Below are 13,172 nucleotides of genomic sequence, written 5' to 3' on the forward strand. Positions count from 1 at the left end.
TGTTGCTGCACTCTTCCTGTGAGGGGTGCCGTGTGTTTCCCGCCCAACTGCTCCACTCGCACACCCACCGACACGCTCATGACGACGGCCCTGTGCGCCTCGCCTGATGCACGCATGAGGAGGGGCCGCGACGAACGGCGCGCTGAGGGAGCCGTGACGTGTGGGCGTGCGACGAGGGCCTGTGGGGCGGAGCACACATTTCTTTCCCTCTTGTTTTGTTTTCGGCCAGGGCGGGCAGTCACCCGCAGCACCACACACACACAGCCACACCCTGCCGCCGTGTTTTTCTTTAAGGATTTGTTTTGCTTTGCGTTTTTATTTCATGCGGTGGCGCACCCTTCGGTGTCGGCCTCGTGAGCATTTCTCTCCCCTCCGATGATTTTTCTTTTTTTTGCTGCGCTCACTCTCCCGATGGAGAGACGCGACTCCCGTCATGTCTGCGTGCTTCTCTCAGTCCCCCCACACACACGAGTGACTGTGCTCTGCGGGCCGCACTCACACGCCGATGAGAGGGCTGAGGGGAGCAGCAACACGCAGATGACCCCATGAAATATAAACGATGTGCGGACACATGGAGGGTCAGACGGTTGAAGCACACGCAACCATCTTTTTAATTTTCTTTTGCGAGTAAAATATACACAGAGAGTTTGGTGTGGCCACACGACTGCCAGGCGACCTTCTTTTTATTTTGTGTGGAGCAGTAATGGACGATTTCTTTTTTCATTTATAATTATTTTGTGTGATGGGTTTTATATAAGACGAAGGGGGACGTTTTTTGTTTTCAATAAATCTTGTGTGAATTGCCACTGCTTGGGCTGCAGTGCAATCATGAGTTTGAGCGGTCTTCTTGTTGTTTTTGTTATGCGTCTCCGCTGTGCATTTTGTGCGTCTCTCCACATACTCTGCTCCCTCCCTTGCATTTCTTTGCTTTGTGTTGCTGCAGGCACACACAACCACACACAAGATGCACATTGCAGTGGATTTGGATGCTCCTTTTGTAGTGCATGCTGGCAGTTGCGTGTGGCGGCTGTTGTCTTCTTCCGTGGCCATGAGGAGAAGAGGGAGAGAGGGAGTGCGCAGCCCGAGTCTATTTTCCTGTGGGTTTGATGCACCGCGTGTGACTGCGCTGAGTTGGGCTCCGTGTCCCATTGAGGGCGGGATGGCAGGAAATTTTTGTGCCGCGTCATGGATGGATGAGGGTTCGCTTGCTCCGTGTGCGTTGTGTGGTGGCCGCGGGGTTTTGGCCATTTCCCTGGGGCTGCAGGAATGAGCTGGGGGAGATGGTGGTGGATGTCTTCTCCTCCTGCATGGTGGGTGGCTGCTGGCGTTGTGTGCCCTCCTTGCGTGGATGCCGTCTCGTGGTGTGTGAACTGTGCGGCTGGGCCTGCTGCCCTCTCCTCATGTTGTCTGCGCTCTCTCGCTGTATCCGCTGTGCTCCGTCCCTCTCCCTCTCGTTCCATTCTTTTTCCTTTCCGTCTCATCGATCGGCTGACTGACACCAGCGACTCCACTACGGGCGATGATGACTGCGATGGTGACGGTGCGGCTTCGCGTGGTGTGCGCCGTGTTGTTCCTTGCGCTCTTGTGCTGCTGCTGCTCGTCCGTGTGCGTGACGGCGACAGGAGACGATAATGATGATAACAGCAGTCCTCCCAGCCCTGAGCTAGGGAACCCGGATCCTACAGAAATATTCCTGGTGCATTACAGCCATATGGTGGGGAGACCGGTGTGCCACAGACAGAGAGTGAGAGAGACAGTGAGGAGGGTTTGAGAAGTCCAGGACCTTCTTTCCAAAGGAAGCAGGCACAGCCATCACTGGACAGACACCAGTTCCGCCAGAGACACTACGTTCGGCTAACGATAATCCAGAACCAGCAGGTTTGGCAACTCAGTCTCCACACACACACAAGGTGCGACCGGTATGTCAGATGCACAAAATAAAAAGGAAGCAGTAAAATACACAAGGTGATGAGAATCATAAGGCACAGATATAAAATGAGAAGATGAAAATGCCAAACAAAACAAACACTACTATGAATACGCCAGAGGCACCTAGTAATACGGCCATGAATAGAGAGGCGTCAACCACGACGTCCACCACCCGCGCACCGTCACGTCTTCGCGAAATCGACGGCAGCCTCAGCAGCTCTGCGTGGGTGTGTGCTCCGCGTTGCTTCCCGCATCCTCGCTGGCGTACACCGCTCTGGGCTGAAGAATTGTGTGTAAGCTGTGCGTGCCAGCACCCAATCACGAGTATTTGTGCGTGCCAGCTGTTGTGATCCGATGTACCAAATAATAGGATAAAATAATGATTGTGTTTCGCTTTGCTTGCTTCCGCTGCCATGATGTGTGCTCCATTTTGCTGCTCTCGCATCCGTCACGTGGAACGCATTCCAGGCACACATACAAGCGCGACACGCACACGACTGTTTGCATCGATGCACTGTTGAGGATGGGTGCATGCGCACTGCAGCCATTCGTGTGCAGCTCTTTGTTTTTTTTGTGTTTTTACTGTTTTACTTTATTGCTTTTTGTCTGCTTTTTTTTTTAATTTTTGCATGTCGTTGTGCCTTTTTAAAATTTAATTGGTTTGACGTCTTTCGTGAAATGCGTGTTGCTTCTGGTGGTGGCTGTGAGTGTGTCGTGTCTCTCTCCTTTTGGTTTTGCTCTGCGTTGACGTGTTGTTAGTTTGTGCTGAAGGCTGCACGCAAGTGACAGGAGTGATGGCGATGATGATGACTGGCCGTGTGCTGCTGGTGTGTGCCCTCTGCGTGCTGTGGTGCGGCGGTGGTGGATGTTCTGAAACAACTCAAGATCCTCCGGGTGGTGCGTCTCAAGGTGGCAATAATCCTGACGGTAGAAAAAACACCACTAATGGCGCTGGAGGAGGTGTCAAATCCAGTGTGCCGGCAGAGCCACAATTACCGGCAGAATCGGTGACAGACTTAAGTTTAGCGGCAGCGGGAGCAGACGTATCAGCGGCACAACAATCCGGGAAACAAGCATCAGAAATGGAAGAAGAAAAGATGAAAAACAAGAAAGAAAGAACGGATGAGAAAGAAAAGCACGAAGATGACGAGGAGGATGATGACGAGGAGGAAGAGGAATATGAAGAGGAAGAAATAGATGAAGATGATAAGAATAAAGAAGAGGGGGAAACGAAAGAAGAAAAAGAAGATAAGGAGAAGGAGGAGAAGAAAATCAAAGAAGATGATACCGACACCACAAAGGGGATGTCAACAGGCAGTGAGGAGCCGCCAATTATATCTTCTGGTGTAGAGGGAGCAGCGAACCAAACAAAACTTAAAAGTACACAAACGCCTGGCGACAGTGACCCAGCAGCCGATGGTGCGGTAACTCGAGAGGAAAAGCGAAATGAAAGTAAAGAAGCCAACCCGAAAGAAACACCAGTCGAAGCCACAGCCACGAAAAATACAACGGCGACGACTGGCGACAGCGACGGCAGCACCGCGGTGTCCCACACCACCTCCCCTCCTTTGCTTCTTCTTCTTGTTGTTGCGTGTGCGGCTGCTGCTGCGGTGGTGGCCGCGTGAGAGTGAGTGAGAGAGAGAGCCGTGCACCGCCCGCACACACACTCGTCTTTCACTCACTCTCTGTGTGTGTCCCCTTGCATGGACTCTCGCCCTCACCTCATCCCACGAAGCACACACATAATGTGCCCATTGTATATATTGCATGCACACCCATGCAGGCCCGTTGGTGCTCTCTTTTGCACGACACGCACCGCTGCCGTCCTGCCTGACTGCATGGGCGGAGCACCGTAACTGTTTCTGTTTTGTTTTTATTGCATTGAGTGGGCGACCTCTCTCTCTCTCTCCCTGTGTGTGTGTTTTGCTTTACGGGAGCAATGAGACTGTGTGCGCTGGTCGTCCCACGCTTCGGCTTTTTGTTTTGTTTTTCATTGTTTTGTGGTTGAGAGCACCCATTCCGCGGGCTGTGTGTGTGTGCGTGTGTGTGATGATATGAGTAATTTGCGTGTGTGCTATCTGCCTCTCTCTGCCGTTGCTTTCTTCTGACTCTCTTGTGGCGCACAGCTGCTCCGCAATTATAGGCGTTGCCAAACACACAAGCACATGCATACATACAAGGCATGTTGCACACGTTGTGGGGCGGTGTGAAAGCACGCACGCACGCACACGATTCTGGCTGCAGTTGCTTTTGCGAGAAGAGCTTGAGTCCGCAATTTGCCTCGTCGACGTTTTGCGGGCGTGATGTTGTCGCTGTGGAGTCAGTGAGTGGTGTGGCATTCTGGGTGCCTGGGACAATTGCGGATTGATTTGCTTCCAAAAGCTGTACCTGCTGACGTGGCACTGCCGCTGTGTATCCGTTGACGGGGGATTTTCTGGCGTGCGGAGTGATGTGCGGGTGCGCTGTAGAGACAACAGCAATACAACTGGCGGCAGCGCGTGGGTGCAGCGAAGGGCGGTTGTGCTTTTTTGCATCCCGCTGGTTGTGTTTTTTGCGTGGGCGTCGTTCGGTGTGTGCTGACGCGTGAGGAATAACGACGCACCCGCCGTGGCTCCTGCTGGTGCTGGTGGCAGTCGCTGTGTATTCCCGGTGCACTCTTCATCCATCTCTTGTTCCGTGTGTCTGTGCATTTCAGTTGTTGTTGTTGTTGGGAGTTGCGGCGGGGATGATGATCCCACTCACTGTGGATGGGTGGCGGTGTTCACTGTTTCACTCCATTTTCCCTCTTTCTCACACACAAAGAAGGAAAGGAAGTAAGGCTAAACGCTAATCGCTACTGTGAAATTGTAAGGCTTTGAAAGGACCAACAGCACACACACCGCCCACACACACATATTTATATGCTCTCACGTGTTGCTGCAGTGAAGGCACCCCGCACACACAACCGTTGCCGCGTGACCGGATCCAGCGGAATGAGGAGGGAAGGAAGAGAGAGTGAGCCGCAGAGATCCAACATGTCCCGGCGTGTGTTTACTTCCGCGGTGCTGCTCCTCCTCGTCGTGATGATGTGCTGCAGCACTGGTGGTGCTGCTGAAGCTGCGGAGCAGTCATCTGAACCCCAGTTTGAATGGAAGAGCGTCAAGGATGAGGATGGTGTAACTGTGGAATCGTTGGGTGTTCCCGGCCTTTTGAAACTAGGGAGTGGCGTATTTGCCGTAGCCGAGGCGCAGTGCAAAAAGAACGGTGAAAGCGACAGTTTTACTGGCATTGCATCCCAAATTCTCATGATGGGAAAAGGTAACGAACCGGAGGAGGTGCTGAAGGATGCCAAGGACACACAAGTTCTGGAGGAAGCTACTTCCCCAGAGGAGGAGAAGAGAGTAGACGTGAGCCGACCAACAGCAGTTGCGGAGGGAGGTAAGATTTACATGCTTGTTGGAAAACACAGCCATGAAGATGTCGCTGAATGTAAGGCTACGAGCGAGAAGATCAAATCGGGACTATTGCTGGTGAAGGGTGAGGTTGGTGAAGGCGGTAACAAAATTCGTTGGAGCGATACTGACGATCTACCGTGCACTCTGGGCGACCAACACAAATCCCTGTCACAGCTGATTGTCGGCGGTGGATCGGGTGTTAAGATGAATGACGGCACGCTTGTGTTCCCCGTGGAAGCTACAAAGAATGGTGGCGCAGGAATGGATGAAAAGACCGTTTCGCTGATCCTATACACCTCCGATAACGCTGCGAGTTGGACGCTGTCGAAGGGGATGTCTGCCGATGGCTGCAGGGTTCCCTCCGTCGTGGAGTGGAAGGACAAAAAACTCATCATGATGACTGCGTGTGATGATGGCCGCCGCAGGGTGTACGAGTCCGGTGACAAGGGGGAGTCGTGGACTGAGGCACTCGGGACACTCTCGCGCGTGTGGAGCAACAAAAAGGGCGAAGAAGTGAAGGCCGTTAGAAGCGGGTTCATCACAGCGACGATTGACGGTGTTGAAGGTAACAGGAATGTGATGCTTGTTACTCTGCCGGTGTATTCCGAGAAGGCTGATAAAAAAGAAAACGGCGAACTCCATCTTTGGCTGACGGACAATACGCACATTGTTGATATTGGGCCCGTATCAGGTGATGATGACGCTGCCGCCAGCTCCCTGTTGTACAAAAGTGATGGAAGTGGAGATACTAATAAAGAGGAGTTGATTGCACTGTACGAGAAGAAGAAGGACGGGGAAAAACCATCACCCGGTATGGTCTCTGTGGTCCTGACTGAGCAGCTGGAGCGTGTGAAGGATGTGCTGGCGACGTGGAAGAAAGTGGACCAAACTGTCTCCAAGATGTGCCCTTCTAAAAGTGATGTGGAGAGTGCCTCACCTGAAAATGCCTGCAGCTCTACTTTTAAGATCACGGATGGGCTGGTTGGATTTTTGTCGGACAATATCTTTGGAAATACATGGAGGGACGAGTACCTCGGGGTGAACGCCACAGTGAAGAACAATGATGATGGGGGTAAGAAGGCAACATTGCATGAAGGCAGTGTGACGTTCCAGGGAGCGTGGGCGGAGTGGCCCGTTGGCAGTCAGGGGGAGAATCAGCTGTACCACTTTGCGAACTACAACTTCACTCTTGTGGCGACGGTGTCCATACACGGTGAGCCGAAGGAGGGCCCTATTCCTTTGATGGGTGTGATGATGAATGGCGATGAAAAAAAAAAAAAACTTATGGAGTTGTCATACGACAGCGGAAAGAAGTGGCAGGTGCTGTGTGGTGGCGAAAACCCTAAGGAGCACAGCAACACTTGGGAGACAGAGAAAACACACCACGTGGTAATTTTGCTACGGAACGGCAGCCAGGGCTCCGCGTATGTCGATGGTAAGCAAGTGGGTGGGAATGAAGCGTGTGATTTGAAAAATACGAAAGATAAAAAGATCTCCCACTTCTACATTGGAGGGGATGGAGGTGCAAAAGCCGACTCAGAGGTCCAAGACGTGTCTGTGACCGTGACGAACGTCCTGCTGTACAACCGCCCGTTGAATGACGATGAGATTAGTGCGCTTAACGCAAAACCTTCTGTTTCAAAAGCAAAAGATACAAAAACAGTGAAGGAGGGTACTCCTTCACCAGAGGCAAGTAAACCAGCTACGCTGGAAACCGAAACTCCGTCTAGTCTTGGCGGGCAACAGCAGACTGAACAGGAACTGTTGAAGAAAAGTAAAGATGCGGGGAGTGGCGGTTTATCCACGTCAGCGGTGTCCAGTGCCACGACCTCCCCAGCAGCCAAAGAGTCCGAAAACCAGTCAGCGTCGGGAACATCTCCCGAAGGACATTCAAATGTGGACGTTGATTCTTCGTCCGAGGGAGGCCAAACGGTGGATGCCGAAACTGGAGACACGGTGCAGGGAGATGGAACACAACAACCGTCATTGAACACTCCCGCCACAGCAGATACAAATGCCCCTACCGCTGAAACCATGGCGCAAGATGGAGCCGCAGTGACACCTGAGGTGGGAGCGCACTCTGGTGAGAATGAGGAGACGGTGGGAGGGACGGATGGGCAGAAACGGGAGGACATCCATGCACAGGACGGCGAAGTAAAGGCTACAGCACTCAGCAGCAGCCTTGGAAATTTGTCACAGGGGAATAACAGCGATGTTGGCACCATGCGTGGGAGCGGACTGCTGCCGTTGTTTCTTCTGTTGGGACTGTGGGTGTTTTCGGCTCTGTGAGGAGTGACTGGCTGCCGCGTGGGACACTTGCGACCTCCCCTGCAGCGACACACACACCTGGTAATGAATTTATTATCTCAAATAACTCTTATTTACTTCTCCCCCTTTTTGCTTTTTTGTGCGTTTTTAATTTATCTGTTCTTTTGCGTTTTTTTCTCTCACTCCCCCATTCCTCTTTTCTTTTTTGCTTTTGGGGCAATCACTATGGACGGTTTTCTTTTTTACTCTTCCCTCTTTTAATTGTTTGTTGCCGCACTCTTCCTGAGAGGGGTGCCGTGTTTTTCCCGCCCAACTGCTCCACTCGCACACCCACCGACACGCTCATGACGACGGCCCTGTGCGCCTCGCCTGCTGCACGCATGAGGAGGGGCCGCGACGAACGGCGCGCTGAGGGAGCCGTGACGTGTGGGCGTGCGAGGAGGGCCTGTGGGGCGGAGCACACATTTCTTTCCCTCTTGTTTTGTTTTCTTTGCGGCCAGGGCGGGCAGACACCCGCAGCGCCACACACACACAGCCACACCCTGCCGCCGTGTTTTTCTTTAAGGATTTGTTTTGCTTTGCGTGTTTATTTCATGCGGTGGCACACCCTTCGGTGTCGGCCTCGTGAGCGTTTCTCTCCCCTCCGATGATTTTTTTTTTCTTTTGCTTCGCTCACTCTCCCGATGGAGAGACGCGACTCCCGTCATGTCTGCGTGCTTCTCTCAGTCCCCCCACACACACGAGTGACTGTGCTCTGCGGGCCGCACTCACACGCCGATGAGAGGGCTGAGGGGAGCAGCAACACGCAGATGACCCCATGAAATATAAACGATGTGCGGACACATGGAGGGTCAGACGGTTGAAGCACACGCAACCATCTTTTTAATTTACTTTTGCGAGTAAAATATACACAGAGAGTTTGGTGTGGCCACACGGCTGCCAGGCGACCTTCTTTTTCTTATTTTAAAATTTGTGTGGAACAGTAATGGACGATTTCTTTTTCATTTATAATTATTTTGTGTGATGGGTTTTATATAAGACGAAGGGGGACGTTTTTTGTTTTCAATAAATCTTGTGTGAATTGCCACTGCTTGGGCTGCAGTGCACTCATTAGTTTGAGCGGTCTTCTTGTTGTTGTTTCCGTTTTGCGTCTCCGCTGTGCATTTTTGTGCTTCTCTCCGCATACTCTGCTCCCTCCCTTCCATTTCTTTGCTTTGTGTTGCTGCAGGCACACACAACCACACACAAGATACACATTGCAGTGGGTTTGAATGCTCCTTTTGTAGTGCATGCTGGCAGTTGCGTGTGGCGGCTGTTGTTTTCCTCCGTGTCCATGAGAAGGTGGGAGAGAGGGAGTGCGCAGCCCGAGTCTATTTTCCTGTGGGTGTGATGCACCGCGTGCGACTGCGCTGAGTTGGGCTCCGTGTCCCATTGAGGGCGGGATGGCAGGAAATTTTTGTGCCGCGTCATGGATGGATGAGGGTTCGCTTGCTCCGTGTGCGTTGTGTGGTGGGCGCGGGGTTTTGGCCATTTCCCTGGGGCTGCAGGAATGAGCTGGGGGAGGTGGTGGTGGATGTCTTCTCCTCCTGCATGGTGGGTGGCTGCTGGCGTTGTGTGCCCTCCTTGCGTGGATGCCGTCTCGTGGTGTGTGAACCGTGCGGCTGGGCCTGCTGCCCTCTCCTCATGTTGTCTGCTCTCTCTCGCTGTATCCGCTGTGCTCCGTCCCTCTCCCTCTCGTTCCATTCCTTTTCCTTTCCGTCTCATCGATCGGCTGACTGACACCAGCGACTCCACTACGGGCGATGATGACTGCGATGGTGACGGTGTGCGCCGTGTTGTTCCTTGCGCTCTTGTGCTGCTGCTGCACGTCCGTGTGCGTGACGGCGACAGGAGACGATAATGATGATAACAGCAGTCCTCCCAGCCCTGAGCTAGGGAAACCGGATCCTACAGAAAAATACGCCTGGTGCATTACAGCCATATGGTGGGGAGACCGGTGTGCCACAGACAGAGAGTGGGAGAGACAGTGAGGAGGGTTTGAGAAGTCAAGGACCTTCTTTCCAAAGGAAGCAGGCACAGCCATCACTGGACAGACACCAGTTCCGCCAGAGACACTACGTTCGGCTAGCGATAATCCAGAACCAGCAGGTTTGGCAACTCAGTCTCCACACACACACACAAGGTGCGACCGGTATGTCAGATGCACAAAATAAAAGGAAGCAGTAAAATACACAAGGTGATGAGAATCATAAGGCACAGATATAAAATGAGAAGTTTAAAATGCCAAACAAAACAAACACTACTATGAATACGCCAGAGGCACCTAGTGATACGGCCATGAATAGAGAGGCGCTAACCACGACGACCACCACCCGCGCACCGTCACCTCTTCGCGAAATCGACGGCAGTCTCAGCAGCTCTGCGTGGGTGTGTGCTCCGCGTTGCTTCCCGCATCCTCGCTGGCGTACACCGCTCTGGGCTGAAGAATTGTGTGTAAGCTGTGCGTGCCAGCACCCAATCACGAGTATTTGTGCGTGCCAGCTGTTGTGATCCGATGTACGAAATAATAGGATAAAATAATGATTGTGTTTCGCTTTGCTTGCTTCCGCTGCCATGCTGTGTGCTCCATTTTGCTGCTCTCGCATCCGTCACGTGGAACGCATTCCAGGCACACATACAAGCGCGACACACACACGACTGTTTGCATCGATGCACTGTTGAGGATGGGTGCATGCGCACTGCAGCCATTCGTGTGCAGCTCTTTGTTTTTTTTGTGTTTTTACTGTTTTACTTTATTGCTTTTTGTCTGCTTTTTTTTTTTAATTTTTGCATGTCGTTGTGCCTTTTTAAAATTTAATTGGTTTGACGTCTTTCGTGAAATGCGTGTTGCTTCTGGTGGTGGCTGTGAGTGTGTCGTGTCTCTCTCCTTTTGGTTTTGCTCTGCGTTGACGGGGCGTTAGTTTCTGCTGAAGGCTGCACGCAAGTGACAGGAGTGATGGCGATGATGGTGACTGGCCGTGTGCTGCTGGTGTGTGCCCTCTGCGTGCTGTGGTGCGGTGCCGGCGGTGGTGGATGTTCTGAAACAACTCCAGATCTTCCGGGTGGTGCGTCTCAAGGTGGCAATAATCCTGACAGTAGAACACACACCACTAATGGCGCTGGAGGAGGTGTCAAATCCAGTGTGCCGGCAGAGCCACAATTACCGGCAGAATCGGTGACAGACTTAAGTTTAGCGGCAGCGGGAGCAGATGTATCAGCGGCACAACAATCCGGGAAACAAGCATCAGAAATGGAAGAAGAAAAGATGAAAAACAAGAAAGAAAGAACGGATGAGAAAGAAAAGCACGAAGATGACGAGGAGGATGATGACGAGGAGGAAGAGGAATATGAAGAGGAAGAAATAGATGAAGATGATAAGAATAAAGAAGAGGGGGAAACGAAAGAAGAAAAAGAAGATAAGGAGAAGGAGGAGAAGAAAATCAAAGAAGATGATACCGACACCACAAAGGGGATGTCAACAGGCAGTGAGGAGCCGCCAATTATATCTTCTGGTGTAGAGGGAGCAGCGAACCAAACAAAACTTAAAAGTACACAAACGCCTGGCGACAGTGACCCAGCAGCCGATGGTGCGGTAACTCGAGAGGAAAAGCGAAATGAAAGTAAAGAAGCCAATCCGAAAGAAACACCAGTCGAAGCCACAGCCACGAAAAATACAACGGCGACGACTGGCGACAGTGACGGCGGCACCGCGGTCTCCCACACCACCTCCCCTCTTTTGCTTCTTCTTGTTGTTGCGTGTGCGGCTGCTGCTTCTGCGGTGGTGGCCGCGTGAGAGTGAGTGAGAGAGAGCCATGCACCGCCCGCACACACACTCGTCTTTCACTCACTCTCTGTGTGTGTCCCCTTGCATGGACTCTCGCCCTCACCTCACCCCACGAAGCACACACATAATGTGCCCATTGTATATATTGCATGCACACCCATGCAGGCCCGTTGGTGCTCTCTTTTGCACCACACGCACCGCTGCCGTCCTGCCTGGCTGCATGGGCGGAGCACCGTAACTGTTTTTGTTTTGTTTTTATTGCATTGAGTGGGCGACCTCTCTCTCTCTCTCCCTGTGTGTGTGTTTTGCTTTACGGGAGCAATGAGAGTGTGTGCGCTGGTCGTCCCACGTTTTAGCTTTTTGTTTTGTTTTTCATTGTTTTGTGGTTGAGAACACCCATTCCGCGGGCTGCGTGTGTGTGTTTGTGTGTGATGATATGAGTAATTTGCGTGTGTGCTATCTGCCTCTCTCTGCCGTTGCTTTCTTCTGACTCTCTTGTGGCGCACAGCTGCTCTGCAAGTATAGGCGCTGCCAAACACACAAGCACATGCACACAAGGCATGACGCAGACGCTGTGGAGCGGTGTGAAGTCTTAGAACGCACGCACGCACGCTGCGGATGGTCACGGAGGGCACTGTGGGGGTTGGTGTGTTGGTGCTTGTGGCTGTATTTGGTAGCGCTCATATCCACCGTGTTGGAACGGCCGGTGTGTTCGTGGGCCGGTGAAGAGAGCAACGGCGAAAACGGTGACTCCCACGCAGTGCGTTCACAGTAGCCTCTCGGTCAGTGGCAGTTCGGGGAGAAACAGTCACGACAGTTGCAATGCCGTCACACTTGTTTTTGAGCATCCTGAGAAACGGTAGAAATATATTTGCACACACGACGCTTTGCACCCCCGCTTCAGGGCTGCGCATCACGATGAGGCTGCCGTGCGGTGATGCCATATGATATGAGCTGCTGGGAGAGAAAGAGAGAGCGCTGTGCGATGCTCCTGCACCTGGAACTGACGCTGTGCAAGTGGTGGCAGGTTGGTGGACGGTCACACAAACAATGCAGCATCACGAGGGAAGCAGACCAAACACTCCGCGTGGAGGGAGCGTTGCGGCCGATAAGGAATGTGTGCGACGGTGATGGACGCTCAGTCGACGACGGGTTGACGGTTTCTCCCATTGATGGAGTTGGTGCGCACGCGGTGTGTATGGCCGCCTCTGTGGTCTCCTGTTACTCCGCTGCGTGTACCGCATCCTGACGCGCCACTGGCAATAAATCGTTTTATTTCTTTTCTTTCTCTTTTTCCTTTGCCTCCCGCCTCCCACAGCCACGCTGCACTGCTACTGCTGCTGCTCACACGAAACCAAGAAATGCATTTACCTCAGGCCATGCGCCAGCCTCGCCATGCCACGCCGCCACTCCCATTGCTGGTGTTGCTGCTGATGTACTGCGCCATTGGGTGTATTGCCGCTGCACCCGCTCTGCAGCACCGCCGTGGATATGACGAGATGATGGGGAGGAGCGGCCCACTGCCGACTGTAACAGTAGCACCGCGGGCCTCCACAACAACTCTAATCTTTGGCATCTTCGTGTCAATTGTGCAGCCGCAGCTTCGATGGTGGCCGGGCCTGCATGAAATGGTTTGTGCTGGAGGGGAGAGAAGGCTAGTGGAAAATAGATTGTTCTTCTGATGAATATTGGCTGCACTTCCCGTGGAAAACGAATTC

General features: G+C 52.6%; 4 protein-coding genes and 2 pseudogenes across 4 annotated transcripts, besides 9 other annotated features; all 6 read left to right on the forward strand.

Moving 5' to 3' along the window:
- Positions 1-2,118: part of a sequence feature (areas not merged during assembly with more than two copies in the genome that could not be assigned to a particular haplotype) that runs on past the window's edge.
- Tc00.1047053511173.340 lies at positions 1,520-2,212 on the forward strand (annotated as a pseudogene).
- Positions 2,119-3,343: a sequence feature (heterozygous, non-Esmeraldo-like haplotype).
- Positions 2,489-2,556: a sequence feature (T-rich).
- Positions 2,724-3,554, forward strand: Tc00.1047053511173.360 (mucin-associated surface protein (MASP), putative; the record flags this gene model as incomplete). Its single annotated transcript, XM_816296.1, has 1 exon — positions 2,724-3,554. One exon carries the CDS (start codon positions 2,724-2,726, stop codon positions 3,552-3,554), a length of 831 nt encoding a protein of 276 aa, XP_821389.1.
- Positions 3,015-3,196: a sequence feature (GA-rich).
- Positions 3,344-10,020: a sequence feature (areas not merged during assembly with more than two copies in the genome that could not be assigned to a particular haplotype).
- On the forward strand, positions 4,830-7,652 carry Tc00.1047053511173.370 (trans-sialidase, putative; the record flags this gene model as incomplete). Its single annotated transcript, XM_816297.1, has 1 exon — positions 4,830-7,652. One exon carries the CDS (start codon positions 4,830-4,832, stop codon positions 7,650-7,652), a length of 2,823 nt encoding a protein of 940 aa, XP_821390.1.
- Tc00.1047053511173.380 lies at positions 9,434-10,114 on the forward strand (annotated as a pseudogene).
- Positions 10,021-11,252: a sequence feature (heterozygous, Esmeraldo-like haplotype).
- Positions 10,391-10,459: a sequence feature (T-rich).
- Tc00.1047053511173.400 (mucin-associated surface protein (MASP), putative) lies at positions 10,627-11,463 on the forward strand (the record flags this gene model as incomplete). Its single annotated transcript, XM_816298.1, has 1 exon — positions 10,627-11,463. One exon carries the CDS (start codon positions 10,627-10,629, stop codon positions 11,461-11,463), a length of 837 nt encoding a protein of 278 aa, XP_821391.1.
- Positions 10,924-11,105: a sequence feature (GA-rich).
- Positions 11,253-13,172: part of a sequence feature (areas not merged during assembly with more than two copies in the genome that could not be assigned to a particular haplotype) that runs on past the window's edge.
- On the forward strand, positions 12,627-13,136 carry Tc00.1047053511173.410 (uncharacterized protein; the record flags this gene model as incomplete). Its single annotated transcript, XM_816299.1, has 1 exon — positions 12,627-13,136. One exon carries the CDS (start codon positions 12,627-12,629, stop codon positions 13,134-13,136), a length of 510 nt encoding a protein of 169 aa, XP_821392.1.

Source organism: Trypanosoma cruzi, genomic scaffold (assembly GCF_000209065.1).
Source record: "Trypanosoma cruzi strain CL Brener 1047053517063 genomic scaffold, whole genome shotgun sequence".
Classification (NCBI taxonomy): domain Eukaryota; phylum Euglenozoa; class Kinetoplastea; order Trypanosomatida; family Trypanosomatidae; genus Trypanosoma; species Trypanosoma cruzi.